The sequence below is a fragment of the Leptodactylus fuscus genome, chromosome 1 (genome assembly GCF_031893055.1).
Source record: "Leptodactylus fuscus isolate aLepFus1 chromosome 1, aLepFus1.hap2, whole genome shotgun sequence".
Taxonomy (NCBI): domain Eukaryota; kingdom Metazoa; phylum Chordata; class Amphibia; order Anura; family Leptodactylidae; genus Leptodactylus; species Leptodactylus fuscus.
This window is the reverse complement of record NC_134265.1, coordinates 305478090-305503133: the sequence shown is the minus strand read 5'-3', so window position 1 is coordinate 305503133 and position 25044 is coordinate 305478090. Positions and strand designations below refer to the sequence as shown.

General features: G+C 41.2%; 1 protein-coding gene across 1 annotated transcript in view; it reads right to left on the bottom strand.

The window, feature by feature from the left end:
- Positions 1 to 819: 819 nt before the first annotated feature.
- TUSC3 (tumor suppressor candidate 3) overlaps positions 820 to 25044 on the bottom strand; it is a 179744-nt gene continuing 155519 nt past the window's right edge. Inside the window, exons 7-10 of the mRNA XM_075258749.1 lie at positions 20038 to 20101; positions 12886 to 12960; positions 7876 to 7966; positions 820 to 1646 (exon numbers count right to left, since the gene is read on the bottom strand). Of these exons, the coding sequence (XP_075114850.1) occupies positions 1631 to 1646; positions 7876 to 7966; positions 12886 to 12960; positions 20038 to 20101 (246 nt within the window). The 3' untranslated portion in view covers positions 820 to 1630. The remainder of the gene's footprint in view (positions 1647 to 7875; positions 7967 to 12885; positions 12961 to 20037; positions 20102 to 25044) is intronic.

Genomic DNA, 25044 nt, shown 5'->3' with positions numbered 1-25044 from the left:
TATACAATGTGCATAAATATTGTCAAATTGGACATGGTTGTAAATCATTAACAAAAATAAGCAACTACTGAGTTTTGTATAAACTTATACGTTGAATAACTTTTAACGAAAAAGTACATTGTACACAGTTCAAGCCAAGGCCTCACCATTTTGTTGTCATATTTGTTCATCTTGCACATTTAATGGATTGCACATCTTGTCTTACTAAAAGTGGTTGTCCCATTGCAGATTGGGAATAAGAATCGTGTCGCTGGGGATGAGACTGCTGTTCCCCCAGAAATTAGGACACCGGGGAAATGAATGTCACCCCTGCATTCTCCCTGTGAAAAGCACTAGTATGGCCAGGTTCACATCTGCACCCGGTCTCTGCTTTTGGTTTCCGTCTTCTGCCCGAGAAACTGGACAGGAGACTGAAACCAGCAGTCACTTTTCAAACCCATTCATTTGAATGGGTTTGCAAAGTGTCCGTCCCCGAGCGTCCGTGAGCATTTTATCGTCTCCAGGGTGAAACCGTTTTTTTTTTAACCGGACACAAAGTCGGACATTCAGGACTTTGTGTCCATTTAAAAAAAAATCCGATTTTACCGCGGAGCCCACAAAATGTTTACAGGCGCTCCCGGGTGGAAACTGTCTGCCGGGTTTCCATCTCCTGTCGGCAGAAGACGAAAACCTCAAAACGGAGACTGGGCGCAGGTGTGAACCCACCCTATGCTAGTGTGACTCTCCATTCACTTCTATAGGGCTGCTGAGATGACACTATACTACGTGTCCATAAATATGTTTATTATTATTATTATTATTATTATTATCTGTGTTTGTGTTAAAGGGGTTTTGAGCCCCAAATTGAGTTTTCATGGGTGTGGGTGTCTGGCAGCTGGATCTTGCACAGATCAGCTGATATGGCAGGCTCCAGGAGCTGGAGCTGGTGCAGGAAATGGGGATTGCACACAGTCTGCTTCTTTTCAAGTAATAGGAATGGAGCTGCAATTCCCTGGAGCCACTGCTATACAGTGGAGAGACTGAAGCAGACTATGTACTCCCTGTCCACTACAACACCTTCCAGTTTCTGAAGGCTACCAGAACAGCTGATATGTGCAGGTTCCAGGTGTTGGACCTCCACAGATCACATACCGATGACTGGTCCTTTGGAGAGGTCATCAGTATGATAAATCTGGGGTGTCACGGTGACAAGAATATTATTGCATGGCGAGGATTTCTTGCAGTCAAAAGTGATGGAAATCCAAAACACAGGCATTTTCTTCCTTACGACATGTCTAAATATATACACATTTTTTGTGATAATCCATGGTTCCGGCAACTCTATCAAGATGAGGTTGTGCAGGTGATCCAAATTCTTCTATCTATATTACACACTGAGCCCCATTAAAGAGATTGGAGATTTTACCACTACACATGTAGATTTACAAGTATCAATGTATTCTATAGAAAAGTCTAATTACATTTCCATTAACATAACAATTCACTCACAAATTAATACACCACAATACTAAAAACATAAAGTAAACAAACAGCCAGCAAAGTGAGAATAATGAATATAGACGCCATGTGTTCCAGCAGGAATACTTTGTCTTCAGCATAAACGGTGACATCTTGGGAATACTGGTATATTTCATTTAATTAAAAAACTGGAAAAGAAAACAGAATACATTATGCGTGAACGGTCTGGTATTATTAATTTAATTAATTACATCATACTAATTAGGCTACTATATAATAACATTGCCATCAATGATCAGTTTAAAAAAAAAAAAGTAATTTTTTTTTATTTTTTTGGAACAGCTAAACATATTTTTCAAGAGTGTATTTTACCATTGAAGCATTTCATATGGGTCTCTGCATGGAAACCTCACAGGCATATATAATGGGAAGAATTGTAAACAAGTATTTTAAGTACTAGTCTATGGAGATCAGGGCCAGCCTAGGGATATGTTATCTGTAAAATCGCACAGTCAGCACCAGCTGCCCCAGCCGAAGGATAACGCAGATGGCCCAGCACCGCTATGAACCTTACAAATAATTGTATAGCTATATATATTATAGCTATATATGTGTATTATTTATATATATATAATAATCTGTAGCTGTGTTGTACATATACAACTTTTATTTGGTCACTGGAATTACTTGAGCATTGTGTGGTGTGCTTTACTCTGTACAACATTGCTATTCATACAACTTTATGTGGACTAAATGCGTGTCTTCTTTATAGCACTATGGTATGGCATTTTCAATTAGACACAATGTAATTATATGGAGAGAAGCCAAGGCCGTAAAGGAAGAAAATAAACCTCATCTTAGCCGAAAAAATAGTTCAAAGCAGCTCTATACACATTAGATTTTGGTGGGTTCCCCTGACTATCTAATGTGCATGGGGGCCTCCCGCCTCTTCATTTACAACAGATGTTAGGGAAAATACGATTTGGTTGATTTTTAACAGCAAAATAGTTTCTTCCTCAGAAGGTGTCCATAAGTATTGTTCTATCCTGTTCCATTGAGTAGATATGTACTGTTCCTCCTAGCCAAGGGTGCATGTGTACAGGGGAGTTATTTGTCGGCCACACACTCTTTTAGGCATCTCGGGACCTTGATCCGTTCCAGAGAGTCCTTGTGACCTACTATAGCATTGTGCATATAACTTACATGGAGAGGAGAGAGCACCCTTGGCAACAACAGTGTAGGAGTAAGATGTTAAAAATATGTGCCATTTTAATTTGCTTTATTAAAATATAAGGCAGCAAAAGTTTAAAAGGTTAAAAGGGTTGTCCAAGAGTAAAAAAGGAAAAAAAAAGTCTAGCACCACTGTCCATGCACTTTCTGCTATTACAGATCTGACACAGTGAACTAAATGGTGCTGCAATCCCAGTGATAGCCCACTGACAAGGCTTGCTGTTTCTGAAAACATTACAAACCAGGCCTTTTTTTTGAAAATTAAGAACACCCCCCTATATGGGTTTTTAATATTGATGACCTATAGTGAGGCTAGGTCATCAATATGTGATGTGGTCTGGGACCCCGATCAGCTGGTTGCATAGGTCATGGACTACTAAGCACAGCGTCGTACATATCCAAAGGGTTGTGTTTGTTCAGTGGGACCGTGGGGGCTGCTGCACCATGTGATGTCATATGCATTTGTGAGCACTGAGGCACCGCAGCTGATCGTTGTGAGTAGTGGGTGCCAGACCCCCACTGATGACTTATTCTAAGAAGTCCTGGAAAACCAAGTTAAGACTTGACAAGCTTTCTTGCCCCTTCCCATCTTCATTTTAATGAAAATATAGATATTAGCTAAAGGCTTAAATGATAGGTAGGACATTCTGCCTAAGAGCTCGATTAAAGGACACTGGTTGTTAGGCAGTTTATCCCTTTGCAACCAAGATCTCAACTAGAAAGTGCCCAATAGGTCCCGGGAACCAAAACCAATCTTTCAGATTTACTGACGACAGGAAAAAGATCACATATTCCAAATGTCTAGATATCCAAACATCACATTTATTTGATTCCATATAAAGATTCCTCCTATTGGACATTACCATTCAAGGGCCTAGTTAAGGGACAAAACTGTATATTTATTCAGCTACAGTAGGGCCGCAGAGTCTGGCGCTCCGAAGGTGTGCAATGTCTGGGGTGAATAAAACCAAAGTCTAAGAAGTTTATCCTTTGTAATATATGTGTATATTGTAGAACAAACGCAGGGAAGAATGATTTCAATAAGATCAGTGTGACATTATTGCCTTTGTGAATAAGCCTCAGAGGCGACAGTAATACTCAGAGTAATTGAAGATAACACAACATCAAAGAAGCAATTTCCACATCTCTAAATTACATGGAAAACCATCAGAATAATTATCCATAGGCCTTTTAAACCTGTAAACCTGAATATGAAGTTTAATTATGCATGGCACTTGTGTACTCTGACACGTGTAAATGCAAATTACAATCTTCAGACTTCCAAGGCATTACTGCACTTACATATTTTACATTTTTAGAAATATTCTATTCTGCTCAATGCTTTTCAACTGAATGCACACAGTTCATTTGAGAGGAACAACAAGTGTTGTTTTCATCCGCAATAGCAGAAAATCAGAATTGCACAATGTTCTGCTCATGTGACGCTGGTGGCCAGCTTACTACATCAAAGACTAATACCCTTAGACTATTTATCACTAGAAGTGGAAAGCGGTATAATCAGATTCAAGATGCCCATATACCCTCAACAACCTTTAGCTGACACCAATTCCTTACCATACCCATGAGTGCTCAGCGTGGCAAAGAATGCCTGGGCACTGAATTGGGAGCAAGATACTGCCCGAGACCTCTGGTGACGGCTTATCTCCCCTGAGAAAAAAATGAATGACTTATTAAAGTCAACATTCAACCCTTCAGGGAATGTTGGGAGGCCTCCATACATATAAGATAACTGACTGGTTTAGCAGACTTTTCTTTAATGTGTATAGGCCTCTCACCACCACCAACCACCTACAGTGCCTTGTGAAAGTATTCGGCCCCCTTGAACTTTTCAACCTTTTGTTACATTTTAGGCTTCAAACATAAAGATATCAAATTTTAATTTTTTGGGGAAGAATCAACAACAAGTGGGACACAATTGGGAAGTGGATTGAAAGTTATTGGATATTTTAAACTTTCTTAACAAATAAAAAACTGAAAAATGTGGCGTGCAAAATTATTCAGCCCCCTTACGTTACTCTGTAGTGCTACCTTTTGCTCCGATTACAGCTGCAAGTCGCTTGGGGTTTGTCTCTATCAGTTTTGCACATCCAGAGACTGAAATTCTTGCCCTTTCTTCCTTGCAAAACAGCTGGAGCTCAGTGAGGTTGGATGGAGAGCGTTTGTGAACAGCAGTTTTCAGCTCTTTCCACAGATTCTTGATTGGATTCAGGTCTGGACTTTGACTTGGCCATTCTAACACCTGGATATGTTTATTTGTGAACCATTCCATTGTAGATTTTGCTTTATGTTTTGGATCATTGACTTGTTGGAAGATAAATCTGCGTCCCAGTCTCAGATCTTTTACAAACTCCAACAGGTTTTCTTCCAGAATGTTCCTATATTTGGCTCCATCCATCTAACCTTCAATTGTAACCATCTTCCCTGTCCCTGCTGAAATAAAGCAGGCCCAAACCATGATGCTGCCACCACCATGTCTGACAGTGGGGATGGTGTGTTCAGGGTGATGAGCTGTGTTGCTTTTACGCCAAACACATCGTTTTGCATGTTGGATTTTTGGTTTTATCTGACCAGAGCACCTTCTTCCACATGTTCGGTAATTTTCCCAGGTGGCTTGTGGCAAACTCTAAACGAGACTTTTTATGGATATCTTTCAGAAATGGCTTTCTTCTTGCCACTCTTCCATAAAGGCCAGATTTGTGCAGTGTACGACTGATTGTTGTGCTATGGACAGACTCTCCCACATCAGCTGTAGATCTCTGCAGTTCATCCAGAGTGATCATGGGCCTCTTGGCTGAATCTCTGATCCGTCTTCTCCTTGTTTGAGATGAAAGTTTAGAGGGACGGCTGGGTCTTGCTAGATTTGCAGTGTTCTGATACTCCTTCTATTTCAATATGATTGCTCGCACAGTGCTCCTTGGGATGTTTAAAGATTGGGAAATCCTTTTGTATCCAAATCCGGCTTTAAACTTCTCCACAACAGTATCTCGGACCTGCCTGGTGTGTTCCTTGGTCTTCATGATGCGCTCTGTGCTTTAAATAGAACCCTGAGCCTATCACAGAGCAGCTGCATTTATACGGAGACTTGATTACACAGGTGGATTCTATTTATCATCATCAGTCATTTAGGACAACATTGGATCATTCAGAGATCCTCACTGAACTGACGCTGAGTTCAGACTAGCGCCCGGACTCCATTCTGAGCTTTCCGTCTTCTGCATGCAGAAGACGGAAAGCTGCCAGACCGGGTCCAGCCGTGAACACTGGTGAGCGTTTTATGCTCTCTGCCGCGAAACCATTTTTTTAAATACCGGACACAAAGTCCTGCATGTCCGACTCTGTGTCCGTTTAAAAAAAACAAAAAAAAACAAACAAAGTTTTGCCGCGGAGAGCATAAAATGCTCACCACTGCTTACGGCCGGACACCTTTCAAAAAAGAGTCCTGCAGCTTTCCATCTCCTGCTCTGTTTTGTGCAGGAAACGGAAACCTGTATGAATGGAGACCGGGCACAGATGTGAACGAGCCCTATACCGAGTGAGTTTGCTGCACCGAAAGTAAAGGGGCCGAATAATTTTGCACGTCCCATTTTTCAGTTTAAGTTTAAAATATCCAATAAATTTTGTTCCAATTCACAATTGTGTCCCACTTGCTGTTAATTCTTCCCCCCCAAAATAAAAATTTGATATCTTTATGTTTGAAGCCTGAAAAGGTTGAAGAGTTCAAGGGCTGCTTGGCTACAGCAGTGAAGCCAGCAATTTCTGGCTTCACTACTGTTAAAAGGTGGACTGTGTAGGAGGCAGCTCCTCAGAAAAATGCCAGATGCTGCCGCATCTTCAGGCAGCACTAGGCGGCATCCTGCGCTTAGATATGGCCATGCCTTCCACAGTTGTACTGTGCTTAGATCCACAGTTTGAAAGCCAAATATTGAACCTCTGCTCATTGACAGGTTCCACAATTCTACAGCTATGACAGCTATATTCTATTCATTATACAGAATAAAAAATAGGGTGCATTGACTGCAATGCCCATCACATCCAGAATGGTATGTACATTACAGCATATCATCCAAATTCTACTGTTTATTTTCGGCTATAGCTAACTATAGAAGTGACTAAAAAGATTTTTCCAGCACAGATTTGATGTCATATCAGCTGTCATATTAACTGTCTGAATAGTAAGGGTGCAACTGTTGGGATCACCAGCTGGGATGCTCACTCCTCGGCTACAAGAGTAAGGGTATTGTCCATTAAAACATAGGAGGTAATTTGCTGTAATGTAAAGATGATCAGCAGTTACTATACCTAACTGATGTGTCGGGGAAGCCAAATGAGTGAATAACGCTGTAATGCATATTACATACCAAGAACAACCCACAAGACCTGCCATTTTGGAAATGCCAGTCTTCTAGCCATCACAACTGGTCCCTTGTCAAAGTCACTCTGATCATTACACTTCCAGCACATCAGCTTCAAAAATTGACTCTGTACTTTCTGTCTAATATATCCTACCCCTTGTCAGGTACCATAGTCATAAGATATTCATGCACCATTGTCTTATCCACCTGTTTTATAGAGGACCTTTCACCATCTCCACCAACTCAAATTATTTGCATCTTTCGGTAGGTGCCACTTCACTGATTCTGGTGCAGATTTTTTTCTCTATCCCCACCATTCCTGAGCAGTCAGTGCAGTTCATTTCAGTATCTAATATGCTACTTAGACAATCTGCGGTCTTGGGCTGTTCAGCCTGAAGTGTGTTTAGCGATACACAGCGCATTTCTGTGACTGGCGATGCCTGCTTTCATTCTAATTTGCTAATAAAGCCTTGGACACGGATCAAGTGTGCTGCCCTCTTCTTCCCTTCTTGTTAGACAGACAGAGGCCGCCCACCTGACATATAGACTAATTAGCATATTGAATATTGAAACTATCAGACATGATTACTCTGGAATAACGAGGGCTAAAGAAAAAAATCCAACTGCGTTGGAATCATTGGAGCGGCACCTATTAAAGCATGTAAAGAGTCAGATTTGGTGAGGCCGGTGACAGGTCCTCTTTAATGTTATGGTTGATCATCGTAAACATACATAATATAGTCAGACATAATGTAACAACTGTATCGTGTATTCCTAACATATCCAGTAAGTGAAAATAGACATCAGAACATACCTGTATGGATAACCGTGGTATTTTGAGCGGAAAATTGACAGGAGGAAACTGAAGAAGAAGACCACAAGGCCTAATCCCACTAGACATATAACTAGAAAGAAAATAAATGACAATTATGTGCAATATACCAATACACACCTAAAATATTTTTAATGTCCTACTTAAAATATGCATATCTTTGTGCGAACTGTTACCCTATATGTTAATGTGTCATAATCAACATGTATCAAGGCATTTTGCAAACACTGTAAATGGATTTTTCACTTGATTCTCAATTATTGCCACGAAAAATAAAAACAACGATAAAATAGGATTTTTTTAAGTGGATTTGTTGATTTGCAGATTTCCCGGCTTGCTGATTGCTATCCCGCTGCTCCTGGGTGCATATTGTTGACATGATGAAGCACACTGCCAGCCATAGTCGCTGGTTTGAGATATGGCTGAATGTTGCTCGGCTTACAGTATTGCTATTTATAGAGCATCACAATAAGCATAAGTAATTTAGCATCAAATGAAACATACATCAAACTAAATTTCATATTTTCACATGGGATAAATGCTTGGAGCTCCAAACACAACTGTATATGACAGCATGTGACATAGTGTAAAATGGGATTACTTTCTTAATTCAAGTCACTGTAAATGCAGGATTTATTATGCTTCACAAAATTATGTTTGACTGAAAGGCTTAGCTAAAAGTAAGTGCTTCCATCTCCATAATAATGAGGTTAGTGCACGAGATATTGAAAATGCCATTTCACATTGAAGTCTGAAGCCAAACAGTTATGTGGCCTTTAGAACTGAGGTTATTCCTAATCCAGATTTGCAAATATCAGGACGTAAATCTATGAAAATAAGATACAGGTCGTGGTCTCAGATTCTGCTATTATCCTTATTTTAAGTATATCAGGTATATTCTCCTAGGTCTGCTAAATAGATTTATGGATATGACATATAAACTAAACAGAGAAACAACAATGTAGATGCAGCAGTGCTAAATCTGTACAAGTCTCACACTATCACAATTTTGTCTTTGTGGTGGAAGACTGTGCGACTGTTTACATGTTGAACTCACAATGAATCCTTGCTAATCCTGTGCTTTTAATGCGTTTTGTATGACCATAGCTTTGAGGTACGTTCTTAGACATTTTTTCCAGGAATTGGAGAAACCTGTGGGGTGCCATGGAATAAAAAAGGCATACTTATCTCTTCCCAGTACTACGTCGAATGCTACTGCTCTCCCTCCTGTTGTGCGTCAGGGCTTGCGCCGCCAGAAGCGGTGAGGCTCACATGATCGCTGAGATCCGTGGACGATGGAGAGGGACCAGTGATGTCACTCACAAATGTCACCAGTTCCTTTTCATTGACCAATGACTGGTCTCTACGGTCACGTGAGCCTCCCAGATTTTAGCAATAGGGTTTGACGGTGGAGTTTTTCATACTGATGACACCTATCTACAGGATAGCTCATCCATATCTGATCACTGAAGATCAGACACCCAGACTCAGCGCCGATCAAGTGATCGGCTGCCCCCAGGCGCCAGAAGCTTCAGCAATGAACAGAGCAGCAAGAAGCTTTAAGGTTATTAAGTAATAGGAGCAGAGCCGCAATACGCCAGGATCTGGCATCCAGGTTTTTCAATTGTTTTGCTCATCTGCTACGAGCTTTTCCAGTGCATATGTTATACTGATAATGTGATATAAGCCGATAATATATAAATAAAATGATTGGGAAGGTATAGTATACAGTCTAACATTTTTATGATATCTTTTGAGGAGTCTTCCTATATAGGAGTATTTCATAAACTTTACAATTGTCATTTCATGTGACTTTTCAGGATAAGCTATTATAAGCATGTACATAAAGAGTAACACTATTCCTGGGCATTATCTATATATATAAAACTCAAAATCTGTATTAGTCTGCTCTATACAAATACACAGTTGTCACCCCATTTGATTGAAATTTGGCACGCTCCATCTCCACTCACAGGAGCAGTATACTGCCCCATCATGAAATTGAGGCCCCTAGATTTAGGCCCTAAAACAGACATCACACATACACCAACCCACAAGCACAACACCACACAAATACCACAACACACCACAGAAACACCAGACCACTCTAGACACACACATCACAAACACCACCTTACAAATACCACATGCACACGCACGGACCACACACACAGGCAAACACACTCAAATGGATGCACACTACTACGCACACGGACGAACAAAGCACAATGCGTTCTCACACACAACTACAGTACGCATGGATACTAGCACTGCGCACGCACAAACACATGGATCACACGCTTTCACACATACACACACACAAACGCATACATATACACAGACCACACATGTGCATGCAAATATCAACTAATAGACATGCAAATAACATATATAGGTTGTCTGCTAACATTGGGAGAAAGAGGTCACAAGGATCAAGCAGGTAAGTATAAGAGAGAGGAAGAGACACTATGATGAAGTCACTTAACATAAAACATATATCATAGAAAATGGAAATAACATACCCATTTCGTGATAGGGATAAGAAAAAACTCGCCAAGAGGTACACACCTGGCTGACCTCTCAATTTGTCACTAGACATACTATAATACCGTATTTTCCGGACTATAAGGCGCACATAAAAACCTACGATTTCCTCAGAAATCGTAAGTGCGGCTTATAGTCCGGTGCGCCTTATATATGGATGGAAGCGGTGGCAAAGTCTGCGTGCCGCTTCCATACATACATAAGAGGCACCGTAAGGGTGCATTCACACTACGGAACGCTGGCATGTATCACAGCCGTCCACGCCGGCGTTACAGCAGGGCTGCCGGACACTTCCTATTCATTTCTATGGGAGCAGGCATGCGAGCGCTCCCCATAGAAATGAATGGACAGACACTTCCCATTCATTTCTATGGGGAGCGCTCGCATGCCGGCTCCCATAGAAATGAATGGGAAGTGTCCGGCAGCCCTGCTGTCACGCCGGCGTGAAACAGAACGCGAAACTTACCGAGCGGTGCAGGGCGGACGGGCGGGCATTCAGGCCTCCTCTTCCTCCGATGTCCTGACCACTTCCTCCGGCGCTCGCAAACTGATAATGGCCTGGGCGCATGCGCAATATCATAATGCTTCTACTACGGCTACTGCGCATGCGCCCAGGCCATTATCAGTTAGCGAGCGTCGGAGGAGGAGGACGGAACATTGGAGGAAGAGGAGGCCTGAATGCCCGCCCACCCTGCACCGCTCGGTAAGTTTCACATTCTGTTTCAGGGTTTTATTTTAAAACGGGGGGCTAGTTTAATATAACTTTTACGGTTGGGCTCTATCAGCATGATTTTGCTGATAGAGCCCCTCCTCGCCTGCCGAGCGCTTCCAATAGAAGCGGCTGGCATGCGGGGGGTTAAGCGGCCGCTGGCAAAGTCTGCCTGCCGCCGCTTTCAATAACATATAATGCGCACCGGACTGCGGCTTATAGTCTGGTGCGCCTTATATATGAACCGAGACGGACTATAAGGCGCTCATGGGCAATGCGCCTTATAGTCCAGTGCGCCTTATAGTCCGTAAAATACGGTAGATAGATTGTGTCAACTAGTACAGCCTTGTATATATACAAAGTTGGTATTTAACTTTTATAGATAGTGTATCTTGGCTGCTATCTTTATATCTAGGGCATTTACTCCGGATTTATTATCTGTTTATGTATACATAACTGGTACTTAACCTCAATAGTTATTGTCTACTTTGGACTTGTTGTTCATCTACTGGTGTCTGCTGGGTTATTTATGAGAACCATCTTTAACATTTATACGTATTTGGGATATACTCTAGGGAGATTTTGATATACACTTACTATTGACCCAGTGTTTTGGGATATTTGTATTTTTGTATTATACTTACCCGTTGGTATATACTTACCTCGCTGGACGATGCGCTCACACTTGTCTGATGGTCTTGTCATTTTGTCACTTTTTAATGTTGAATATGTAGTGTTATTTATGTGTATTTAATAAATTCAATTTTATATTTTGAGCATTTTCAATCCACTTTCTTTGTTTATTTGTTCATTAGGTTTTTGAATATGCGTACATTTACTGACTATACTTAAGGGTACTATACAATACTGTATGATGTGGTTTCTGTGCCCTTGATTCCATGTTTGTTTTATATGTATTGAATATGTAAAATCAATAAAAATGTTGAAATGAAAAAAAAAACGTTGTCAAAATTAGTAAAATGCCAAAATAATAAAAATGTTAAGCATGCCGCCCAACAGTCCCAGAATCTGCGGGACATTCTTTGATTCGGGGACCTGTCCCACAGTCCCAGTCAGCGGGAGGTATGTCCCGGTTTTAACTCATCTGCGTCCGAAGTTGAATACATAGGCGAGTAAAGCAGGAGCGATCTAGCTCCTGGATGTGTAGGCGCGATGTGATGATGTCACTCACATCACGCCTACAACTCTGTAAGTGAGACTGCAGAGAGAACTGCGGGTAGTGAGGGAAAGGTGAATATCAGTGTTGTTTTGTGTTAAACATTGAAGGGGAACATAATGAAGGGGGCCCATGAAACTAGGGGCAGATGAAGGAGGGGGAAGAACGACATGAAACTGTGGGCAGAGATGGAGGGGGGCATGAAACTGTGGGCAGAGATGGAGGGGGGACATGAAACTGGGGGAAGTTTTCTATAGACATAAGTCATCTGAGATACGTGGCCTGCGATTTTCCTCGAGATGGATACAGCAGGGATTTTCAGAGTTAAAAGGGAGTTTAGCAGAAGGATGGGGAGCAGACAAACAGCCCAATAAGAGTAGAAAGAGGCATCTCTCTGATAAAATATATTACATTATTTATGACACTTACTTGTGCTAATCATTTACATGAACCTTTGTTGAAATGATGTTTACTCACCTGCTTAAACAACGTACAGTACATACACAAAGCAAGCAATATATACAACAGTATTTCTTAAAACTCATACAGTAAAAGAACTCACTTCTTCGTTTGCCAACATCTCCTTTAGAAGTTGCAGCTTCATTGAGAAGGACCATTCCCATGGTGATTGCCGCATCTATAGCTGTTGTTAAGGAGACCCTAAAATTTCATGTTTACAAGAGCAAAATATATCCCTGAAAGAAACAATCAAGACTATAGAATACAACTCCAGACAGAGCGCCTCACTTACATTTCATGTTTAAGGGCTATTGAAATAGATAACCTGAAAACATTTTCATTTGCAAATCTTGATCATTGTACATGAATACAGGTCACAATGTCCCTAGTCATTCTCTACTCTAATGTATTGTAAAAGTTGCTTGACATGGATACTTCCAGCTCTTATGGCACAACAACTTTTAACGTAGACACGGAAAGTTTTGCAAAAAGGATGGTGGTCCATGTAATAGATGGATGATTATTTATTCATTTTCTCTTTTATTATTAGTTGGGTGGACATTACTTGTATATATTATTATATATATACATTACTGTATATATCAATGCAAAAATATAATAGAAAAATAAATAGGCGTCGTCCAGCTTAGTGATGACACCCAACTATGCTACGGTCAATCACTGGCACTGGCCATACGGGGTTGGATCTCTTTTGGCTTTCAAAATCATATTGATTGACCATGGTATACACGGGTTTACAACATGGTGCGCCATAAATCTGGAGAAACAATTCTCTTTCTGTTCTTTTGCACAATACAGTCTTCTGTAAAACACCAATGGTCCTTGAATTGGCTGTCTGCTTTTACAGCCTATCCATGCTAAGGATTGATGAGTTGTGCATGTGGACTGGTTAACTAAAACACCATCATTATATTAAAGAGGACCCTGTGATATCCTTGGGCACACACGGTTTTATATACCATTAGAAAGCCGACTGTCGGCTTTCCTGTTATTTGCTCTGGGGGAAGAGATATCGGTGTCCTTACTGATATCTCTTCGCTGTCAGAAGGGCGTTTCTGACAATCTGTAAGGAACATCCCTCCTGACAGTACTCATCCATAGACTAGTACTTGGGAAGAGGGGTGTTCCTCACCACTAGGCGGTAAGTAACGCCTCCTCTGACAGAACAGTGCTATGGACTCTGCTGTCAGGAGACTCAGACTGTCAGAAACGCCCTTCTGACACTGAAGAGCTATCGGTAACGGCACGATAGCTCTTCATCAGGGGCACATAACAGGAAAGCCAACAGTGTACTGAATTCAGCGCACTGTCAGCTTCTTAGCGGTATATAAAACTGTGTGTGCCCGAGGACATGAAAGGTCCTCAATAAGCCACAGATTTTACTGTGCACAACCAATCTGCCATAACAGTTCTATCCATCCTCCTTTGACTCCTTTGTTCAGCTAATAGTTACATCCACAGGATTCCTTTTCTCTAAAATCAAACCATTTTTGACATACTATGAAACTGTTGCACAACCTCCATCCTCAACAAGGTTGATAGTTAAAGAAAAAAACTTGGAATATCAACAATGACGGCTCAGGTTGCTTCCCCCCCCCCCCCCATTTTAATACATTTGCACCATTAATCTGTATAGGTATAATAGATATAACGGAGACAGAAAGTCCACAGGGAAAAACTCTGCGGCCTTTCTGTGATAAACTCTCACAGTGTTTCGCTGTGTTGGACCTTAGTCTTATTTAGTTTTATGTTTCAGTCCAGGTTTATGTGTCTTATTTTCAATCATTATAAAGTGCAGGTGTCTCTATTAAAATGTCCATTTAGTGTAAGTACAGTTGCCCTATAAAGCTACGGCTACACAGTGGCCTTATATGACAACTGTTTTGTGACCACTGTGAGATCACGGTACTGCCTTGTGATTCCTTCACCAATGTACTGTAAAAGAATGGAGTTGTACTATGACTCTAATGGTGCTTCAACTACGACTTCTACAGTAATACAAAAAGATCCAGTAGAGCATGATCTTTTTTGCAATCAAGTCGCAGTTGCAGCACTGTCAGGGTCACAGTATGACTCTATTCACTCACATTAGGAAGTTGCTGGTCAACACAGCGATCTTTGGTTGTGAAATGGGAGCTTCTACGTCACCATGTAGCCCTAGCCTAAAGTCTTTTTTCAGTCTATTTTCAGTGTACGACAGATTCACCAATCGAGACCCTGCACACTGCACTAAAAGAAAGTCTAATGCAAGGTCCACATGGTACCCTGCTCTTAACAGTTCCCCTTTACTGGGCCTAATTTATCAAAACTGTCAAAAAGAAGAACCTGCCATGTTGTCCGGAGGACTAATAAAAGCTCTGCTTTGATTTCTACCAGTTCTTTGCAAAAAATTAAAGCTCACATGATGGACAACGGGAACGGGACCAAGTACAGATATAGTAAAACCTGTATCGAGTCATGCAGCTGTGCAGAGATCACAGGACCAAGGACAGAGAATATAATTATTGTATATTGTAAAATGAGATGATATCCAACCACAAAAATGATGGTGGAAATAATATGCTATGTATCTGCACATTGGATGGTATGGTGCTTGAGAAATGTAGATTAACATGAAAACCTATCATTAGCCTTGTTACACTAAATCCTTCTAATACCGTACATAAGTACCCAATGTTCTAAGAATCAGTGGAAATAGTTAATTTAATAGCCAGTGAATAGATAAGAATGATGCCGAGAACATGATGCTATGTAATTAATGCGGATCCCAAATTTGCTCTTCTTCAAATGAATGCTCTCGGAATTGATGACAGATGGTACTTGTCCAAAAGACACATGATTCATTATTTGATTCGAGATGCTTCACTACAATATTGGTCATCATTATGGTATTGGCAGATGACATGGTTTGCACATTAATAAGGTGAAGCATCTTCTGCCTTCTCTAAATACATTATAGTATCAAGGGTGTTGAGCGTAAGACGTGAGTTGTCTCCTTGCAATGCCCTTGTCAGTGAAACGCATAGATCACTAAATCGATATCAGAAATTGGAGGGAAGCATAACAAACACACTGCGCTGTGACAATGTTCCGCTGTATTGTAATGTAAAAGGCTATTTCGAGTGCACATCTCTAGGACACGCATCATTTACAATGGAAAAACCATGTCGTTCCTTGTGCTCAAAGCCAAACTGCCACCAAAATTTTGTTGCTAAAGACTTCCATGATGTCTCTATTACTAAACATGGGATGCCGTTGATGAATGTCAATTCTGTGCCAATGAATCAAAAGTGAGAATACAATTATACTACACTAGAAAGTACCCTACATCTAACTGTCGCAATTGCACCCCTGTAGAGGTTATCCACCATACTCAAAAGAAAAGAAGGAACAAGGCTATGGAACCGTACTGTAAGGATGGGGGGAAAATATGTTCCTCAGTCCCGAGATGATGCTAAGCTGTAATATTTGGTGAGCACCCTTCGGAGGAGTCCTGAGACTGATGATGGGGCCAATGAGACAGAAGGGTCTGAGCAAGTCACCATCCACAGAGGATCTGTGCTTAGTTCTCCAAGACGTTTGGAACATCCTCCTTCAGAAACTGTGCAAGTGTATCTAGAAGAACTGATGCTGTTTTGAAGGTGAAATGGGAAGAATATGCAAATCTGTTTCCCAAGATGTAAACAGGGAGACAGTGCCTCTGTTATGCTGCCCTCTATAGCAAGCACCCTGAACAACATGCCCGACTTTCCCAGAAGTCTTCACTGCATGATGTGAGGTTATAACCAAATCAATTTCTCAGCTACGTGCGGCACCGTTTCTGTCTCTTTGGACTTCATCAGCGCAGCCTAGAGAGAATTGATTTGGTTTAAGTGAGAGGCTGAGAGACCAGATTGTGGGGATAACGTCTATCCTTAGGAAGAGACCACCTTCTCAGGTGTGTGGAGACTTATACAGCCATAGTTGCTCCACTGCAAGGGAACATGGGAAGAATATGCAAATCTGTCTCCCAAGATGTAAACAGGGAGACAATGCCTCTGTTATGCTGTCCTCTATAGCAAGGACTGTACTGTGTACTGCAGCACACTGTATAAGTCTCCACACACCTGAGAAGGTGGTCGCTCCCTAAGGATAGACATTATCCCCACAATTGAAGGTGAAAGGCAGATACACAGAATTATGTAATTTATGTGATTTTTGATTTGTTCATACACTTCAGTTATTGTTCAGTTTTTGAAAACATTCTTACGTTGCAGCACTTTTTCCACATCTGCCTAAAACTTTTGCATCATACTGTGCCATGCTAGTGTTACACTAACCCTGCGGCGGGCAGCTATATGTCACTAGTGTCAAGGTACTACATACAGGCAACGTTTGCTCATAGTGAACCTTTTCTGCTTTCTGCCTGGATGGTTTCCTCCTTTCAGTAAGATGTCTTGAAGTTGCTCTGCATATAATGTGAATTATTCCTATGCTAAAAGAATAAATAAAAAGCAACAACAAAATGCTCTCTCCCTTTGGCTCAAGAGGAATAGACAGAGTTATTCAGTCAGTAGTGCTGAATGGTAAATAATCCCACAGAGAGAGGAGTGATATGAAAGAATATTGTACATACGAGCGCTTTGTTTTCTCATGCATACTTGTGGATTGTATTTTTATATAATTCATGCACACCATTAGCTAGAAAGCTATATGCAAGAAATACAGAACCTTATTATTTCAGGAAAGTTCTTTGCATAGTTTATGCCGATCGCCTGCAAAATAAGACAATTATGTATATTTGCCAGTGATGATAATGCCATTCATTACAGTATATTTCTGGTGACAAAGATATCCATACAAAACATGAAAATCAGCAGATGTCCATTGTATGTGTAGGCAAGTGAATAATGTAATGGGCATTCTGACGTATGAATCCATAGGAAATGCTGGAACTGGTAGTTCGAAGGGGGAAAGACGCTATTCTATAATCCCACCCCCCTGTTATTTTTGGTAATGGTAATCAGATAGTGAATATTTTTGAATCAGTTTTTGATATACTGTATACAGTGTCAGACTGGGGGGCTTAGGGCCCAGCAGTAGAATCATTCTAGGGCTCACTATGCATCTACATATAAAGATTACCTGACACTTGTTAACAAATTCCTAAAATATTGCCCAAGTAAATGTATATTTTTAGTAGTATTATCAATATTATCAAGTTCTTGGCTCCAATGGTTTCTATCCCGGGGTCCTGTCAGTAGTTTGCTGTGAGGAAGGGGTGCTTGTCCCCACACCGCAGGGGCCTCAGGCAGCAGAAAGACACTGACATATGGTTGGTGCTTGGGATCCCTGCGATGTGATTGAGAAGATGGGACCTAGGGAGGAAGGATACTGGTTGACATGACTCTTCACCTAGAGGTCATCTCAGCCGTCCAATGTGTCTACAGTATATAGTCTATTCAGTATATTATATGGATGTAGATCGTGGTTGTAATGCTATATAAAGTACATGGGAAGAATATGCAGATCTGACTTCCATGATGTAATTAGGAAGCTTAATAAGACTCCACACACCTAAATGGTGGTTCTCTCCCTATGGAGTGACGATATCCCCTCAACCCTGTCTAAGCCTCTCACCTCTGCCAGATCAGTCCTCTCTGCGCCAAGCTGATGAGATGCAAGAACATCGAAACAGCTGTCCGTGGCTGTGAGACTGTACCTGGTAAAATCCCAACATCATTGCAAACAAAGGCCTCTGAGAAGGTCGGCATGATGGTAAAGGGAGCGCCCTCTATTGGTTTGCTTGACTGAGTCTTCCTAATTACATCATGATAGACTTGCACATTCTCAGTGAGCGCCCTCTATTGGTGTGCACACTGACATCCTAATTACATCATGGAAGTCAGATTTGCATATTCTTCCCATGTTACTTTGCACATTGGAGCGCTCATGGCTTAATAAGACTCCACACACCTAAATGGTGGTTCTCTCCTTATGGAGTGACGATATACCCTATATGAAGTACAGTGAGTGTACTGTGCCATGGCAGGGTGAGCTGAAGAATTCACCTATTCACCTGTGGGCCAGTCAGAGTCCGACTACATAGTTATTAGGGCAGCCATCTTATTGTAGCTGTTGATAAAAGCATTCAGATACACATATAGAAACATGGTCACAGTTTGAGAATTATCACTGAGTTCTATGTAGAATTGTTTTTGGCATGCACTGTGAATGGTCAATGGACAAGGAGGAGAGGGAAGAAAGCATTGATTGTCCCCTATTGTCAATGATAGATCCTGTGTTCTCTCTCTCAAGTTACCATTCAGCAGTGGCTGAAAAGTTATTACTACAGGACAGGAAGCATCAGCTTTAATTGTGAGGGTGAAAATATTTCAGGATTTATTTAAAAAGATATTGACATGGAAAACCATAAAATAATCGCTGTCAATTTCTCAAAAATATGTTGAGCATCAAAGCTTGATTTAAAGGGAGCCAACTGAGTCCAAATTGTCTAACAAACCAATAACAGTGGTGTGAAGGGCCTATAACATAAGCTGAAACCTACCTGTGTCCACAAACCAATGATGTGATGCAAAAACAATCATCCTTTTATAGATATGCAAATCACCCTGAACATACAATGGAGGTGGACCCGAATTGCCTACAAACAGCAATAAGTACTAGATTTGCCACCCAATGCACTCAGCTTTGTGTCATGGCTCTTAGTAGGCAAATCAGGCCCATCCATTGTGCATTTCCAGGCTGATGCATATCCATAAAAAGATGATTGTCGCTGCATTACTTATTAATTTATGGCCATGAATGTTTGATTGCGCTCCTACTAAAGGCCTCTGTATGGTACTATTATATTGGTTTGGGAGTCCTTTAATCAATAGGTCAATATCTCTTTAACAATAAAGGTCATACTAAATAATAGCTGCTGTGTCTATTTGTGCTAGGGCAACATTGTACATTTCTGCTACGATAAATACCATGCATCCTATTCCCAAAGTGTTTGTGCCGAGTACAGTGTTTGGCGGTGCGGTTTCAGAGAATATTACAGTAGAAAGCAGTGAAATTATTACTGCAGATATTATTTGTAACAACCCGTATTCTGCTGATTACAGTCCCAGCTCCATAAACCATAAGCACCTACCTTTCTGCAAGCCTGGCTATCGAGAACATTTCTGTCATTGTTAAAAACGACAGAGCAATAACAAAAGCGTTTTATTTTACGTGATTGGAAGGATATTCAGCAACAGGATAATATGAGATTCTGCAACAAACTGAGCCTGGCTGCTCCCGTGAATGTAACTCTGAAAGGAAAACAATTGGGTATTATTAGCGGTAATAAGTACAGGTCACATGGATTTTATTCATATGTTAAAATGTTTATCCACCCCAACTAGTCTCTTATGAACAGCAAATCCCCTGCCCATTATCACAGCAAACTTCTTATGCCAGCCACGTATTGCCAGCCTGCCCTCTATTCACTGGTTATATGGTGCAGACACTAGTTTAAGGAGGAAGTAAATTGAAATTGGCTGACAAAGTAGCAATGTATTAAGGCCAGACGTGAGAGATTATGTACTTTACCTCTCCTGTCCCTATTCAACACACTCTACAAGCTTAGTACTGGTATATACAGTGGTTACAGGAAGATGCATGTATGACCTTGTGCTCCTTGCCGCAATACTTCATAAATGATACATAATGTTTGACAGCGCAGTCACTAACATGGGGGCAATATGGGCAAAGATTCTATTAGATGTAAGAAAAATATTACAGAGCTAATGCTGTATTAAAAATGTACATTTCAGAAGAACAAGTAGCACAATAAGAATAATAAATAGCTTAAAGGGGTTGCCCAGGCAAAAATTTTATATTTTAAATAGGCGGGGGGAGGTGAACACTTAAAAAAATCATATTCTCCTTGGTGCACCAACACCTCCCCACGCGGTCATACCTCTCTTTGGTGCGCCAACACCTCCCCACGCGGTCATACTCACCTCTCCTTGGTGCACCAAAACCTCCCCAAGTGGTCATACCTCTATTTGGTGCACCAACACCTCCCCAAGCAGTTATACCTCTATTTGGTGCACCAACACCTCCCCACGCGGTCATACTCACCTCTCCTTGGTGCACCAACACCTCCCCATGCGGTCATACTCACCTCTCCTTGGTTCGCCAACGCCTCCCCTTGCGGTCTGGCCGGTTCATTGTTGTCTCTGCCGCACATGCTATTTACCAAATGACATGGGAAACAACTACCCATTACATCTTAGGGTCACTTCCTGATGCTGATTCAGTGAAAGGGATCTGGGATATCACAGCTGACGAGGAGTTTCACTTCAAGAAGACACTGGAGCAGCAGGACAGGACTGCGCTGGGAAGACACTGGAGCACCGGAGTATGATTTTTTTTTTTTCACCATCCCTTGCCTTTTTTAAAAATAACTTTTTGCCTGGATAACCTCTTTAAGACCCCATGCACACTATTGAGTTTGCAGCAGAATTCACTGGGAGTGTTAAATGAAGTCATTCCCTTATTCATACCAGAATATACACAGATGACATGCATGCATTTCGCTGCAAACCCAGCACCACATCGGGTGCACATTTGGTCGTGTGCATGGGGTCTAAAAGGAGTCCACAGCCGTTCCCAAAGCATATTCAACTGCTGTTTACATGGGATGTGAGATGACGTAGCAGTGGAAGGATCAACTCTCACCACAGAAGATCGGGCAGACAAAAGAAGGTACGGTAGGAGTGTGAGTAATAAGCACAGTGCTCAAAGAAGCTCAAGGCCCGGCGCCACTAGACCAACAGTCTCATTTCTATAATGCTTCAAAGTTGTTTTTCTCCCAATCCACAGCATTGACACACATAACAAAGGTATGGTGTTTATTGAAGTAATATGCAATATAACATGGTGATAACAGTTGAATATGCTCGGGGAGCTGGTTGACACCCTTTAAGACATATATATATATATATATATATATATATATATATATATAGTTAGGGCCAGAAATATTTGGACAGTGACACAAGTTTTGTTATTTTAGCTGTTTACTAAAACATGTTCAGAAATACAATTATATATATAATATGGGCTGAAAGTGCACACTCCCAGCTGCAATATGAGAGTTTCCACATCCAAATCGGAGAAAGGGTTTAGGAATCATAGCTCTGTAATGCATAGCCTCCTCTTTTTCAAGGGACCAAAAGTAATTGGACAATGGACTTTAAGGGCTGCAATGAACTCTTGAAGGCGTCTCCCTCGTAAACCTGTAATCAATGAAGTAGTTAAAAGGTCTGGGGTTGATTCCAGGCGTGTGGTTTTGCATTTGGAAGCTGTTGCTGTGACCAGACAACATGCGGTCAAAGAAACTCTCAATTGAGGTGAAGCAGAACATCCTGAGGCTGGAAAAAAAAGAAAAAATCCATCAGAGAGATAGCAGACATGCTTGGAGTAGCAAAATCAACAGTCGGGTACATTCTAAGAAAAAAGGAATTGACTGGTGAGCTTGGGAACTCAAAAAGGCCTGGGCGTCCACGGATAACAACAGTGGTGGATGATCGCCGCATACTTTCTTTGGTCAAGAAGAACCCATCCACAACATCAACTGAAGTCCAGAACACTCTCAATGAAGTAGGTGTATCTGTCTCTAAGTCAACAGTAAAGAGAAGACTCCATGAAAGTAAATACAAAGGGTTCACATCTAGATGCAAACCATTCATCAATTCCAAAAATAGACAGGCCAGAGTTAAATTTGCTGAAAAACACATCAAGAAGCCAGCTCAGTTCTGGAAAAGTATTCTATGATCAGATGAGACAAAGATCAACCTGTACCAGAATGATGGGAAGAAAAAAGTTTGGAGAAGAAAGGGAACGGCACATGATCCAAGGCACACCACATCCTCTTTAAAACATGGTGGAGGCAACGTGATGGCATGGGCATGCATGGCTTTCAATGGCACTGGGTCACTTGTGTTTATTGATGACATAACAGCAGACAAGAGTAGCCGGATGAATTCTGAAGTGTACCGGGATATACTTTCAGCCCAGATTCAGCCAAATGCTGCCAAGTTGATCGGACGGCGCTTCATAGTACAGATGGACAATGACCCCAAGCATACAGCCAAAGCTACCCAGGAGTTCATGAGTGCAAAAAAGTGGAACATTCTGCAATGGCCAAGTCAATCACCAGATCTTAACCCAATTGAGCATGCATTTCACTTGCTCAAATCCAGACTTAAGGCGGAAAGACCCACAAACAAGCAAGACCTGAAGGCTGCGGCTGTAAAGGCCTGGCAAAGCATTAAGAAGGAGGAAACCCAGCGTTTGGTGATGTCCATGGGTTCCAGACTTAAGGCAGTGATTGCCTCCAAAGGATTCGCAACAAAATATTGAAAATAAAAATATTTTGTTTGGGTTATGTTTATTTGACCAATTACTTTTGAGCTCCTAAAATGTGGAGTGTTTGTAAATAAATGTGTACAATTCCTACATTTTCTATCGGATATTTTTGTTCAACCCTTCAAATTAAACGTTACAATCTGCACTTGAATTCTGTTGTAGAGGTTTCATTTCAAAACCAATGTGGTGGCATGCAGAGCCCAACTCGCGAAAATTGTGTCACTGTCCAAATATTTCTGGCCCTAACTGTATATTTTTTACTATGAAAAAGCATGAAAAATAATACCATTTTAGATTTTCATTCCATTTCACTCAAATACAGTGTTCTTGTAAAACATGTGTAAGTGCTTCCCATCTCAGCCATATAATCTGATGACGGTAACTGTACAGTACAAATGCATCAGCTCCTTCAGATATATTATTACAGTCAGGGAGCTTCACAAGTGCCAACCGTGATGTATCAAGAAACCAAAACATTCTGTGGTTAAAAAATGCATTTTTAATAAATGTCATTTACTACCATGTTTGCTGACAAAGTAATGAATGGATCAATTATTGCTACAACTTCTGAGCACTCTACACATGAAATTGAAAGTGATAGTGGGACAAGCATCTGTAAAGTAAGGCAGAGCAATGGTTAAGGGAACATTATCATCTTTAAAGGGAGTCTATCAGCAGGAAAATCAGTATCAGACTAATGATGGCATCTTGTAGAGCAGCTTCTACACTTTACATAGATGCCTTTCTTATTCTGCATTGCAGCCCTATTGTCATAAAAAATCAGCATTTTTTGTAAATTAGCTGAAAAGGCCTCTAGGGGGCGTGTCCTCTCCTGCCAGGGCTTAACTCTCTGCTCTAGATAACTGCAGCGCACCACTGCGCCGTCCTGCTTGACTGACATCATAAAACTTTGCTACACTTTGTCTGTCGTTAGGGGCAGTTATCTAGGGCCCTGGCAGCAGAGGACATGCCCCTAAAATGCTTTTCAGCTACTTTCCATAAGAGACACAGACTGAAATGCAGAATAAGAAAGGCATCTTTGGAAATTTATAGAAACAAGCTACGGTCATTAGTTTGATAATAACTTTCCTGCTGACAGACTCCCTTTAAAGCCTCTCAAATTGTCTTAATAAGCAGGGATCACACGGACAAGTATCACAGCAAGTTAGCTGCCATGTACTAGGGAAATTCTGCTATGTGTGCGAACTGGATGACCTTAGGCTTAATAGGGATATTCAGTTTACAACCTCCCTCTACCCCCCCCCCCCCCCACACACACACACAAGAAAATCAACACCCATTTTAATATAAAGGACTAGTTACCGGGACTTCGTTGTAAGGCGCCATGCATTTGCCAGTGTACTAGCCGTGTTTTTCAGGCAAAATTTGTCAAACTTTGCAGATTTTAGAACCTGATTTTGATGCAGTTTCTGATAATTTGCTCAAAAATTTGCTTCAAAAACAACTTCAAAATCTGCCTCCAATTCCTTCCAATGGGAGATTAAGGCAGAATCTGCCTGAAGAACGAGCAGGATGCTTGTTTTTTTCCTGTTGACTGAAAAAAATTCGCTAGCAACCCCCCCCCCCAAAACGGCACCTGCCTTTCATTGAAATGTACGGGAGGCAGATTTCAGGTGGTATTTGGAGCAGGTTTTGAGGCAGCTCCAAATTCCGCAGTGAGAAATAAGTAGAAACCCTGCATCCATGATATCACTTTACCAATGCTAGTTACCTGTGGGAAATTTTGACCCTGCTTGGCTTTAAAAAAAAATGCATGCGGTTTTTAATGTGGACTTTCCAAAAAAGAAAGTGTTGCGTTTTTTCAAGGTGGAATCTG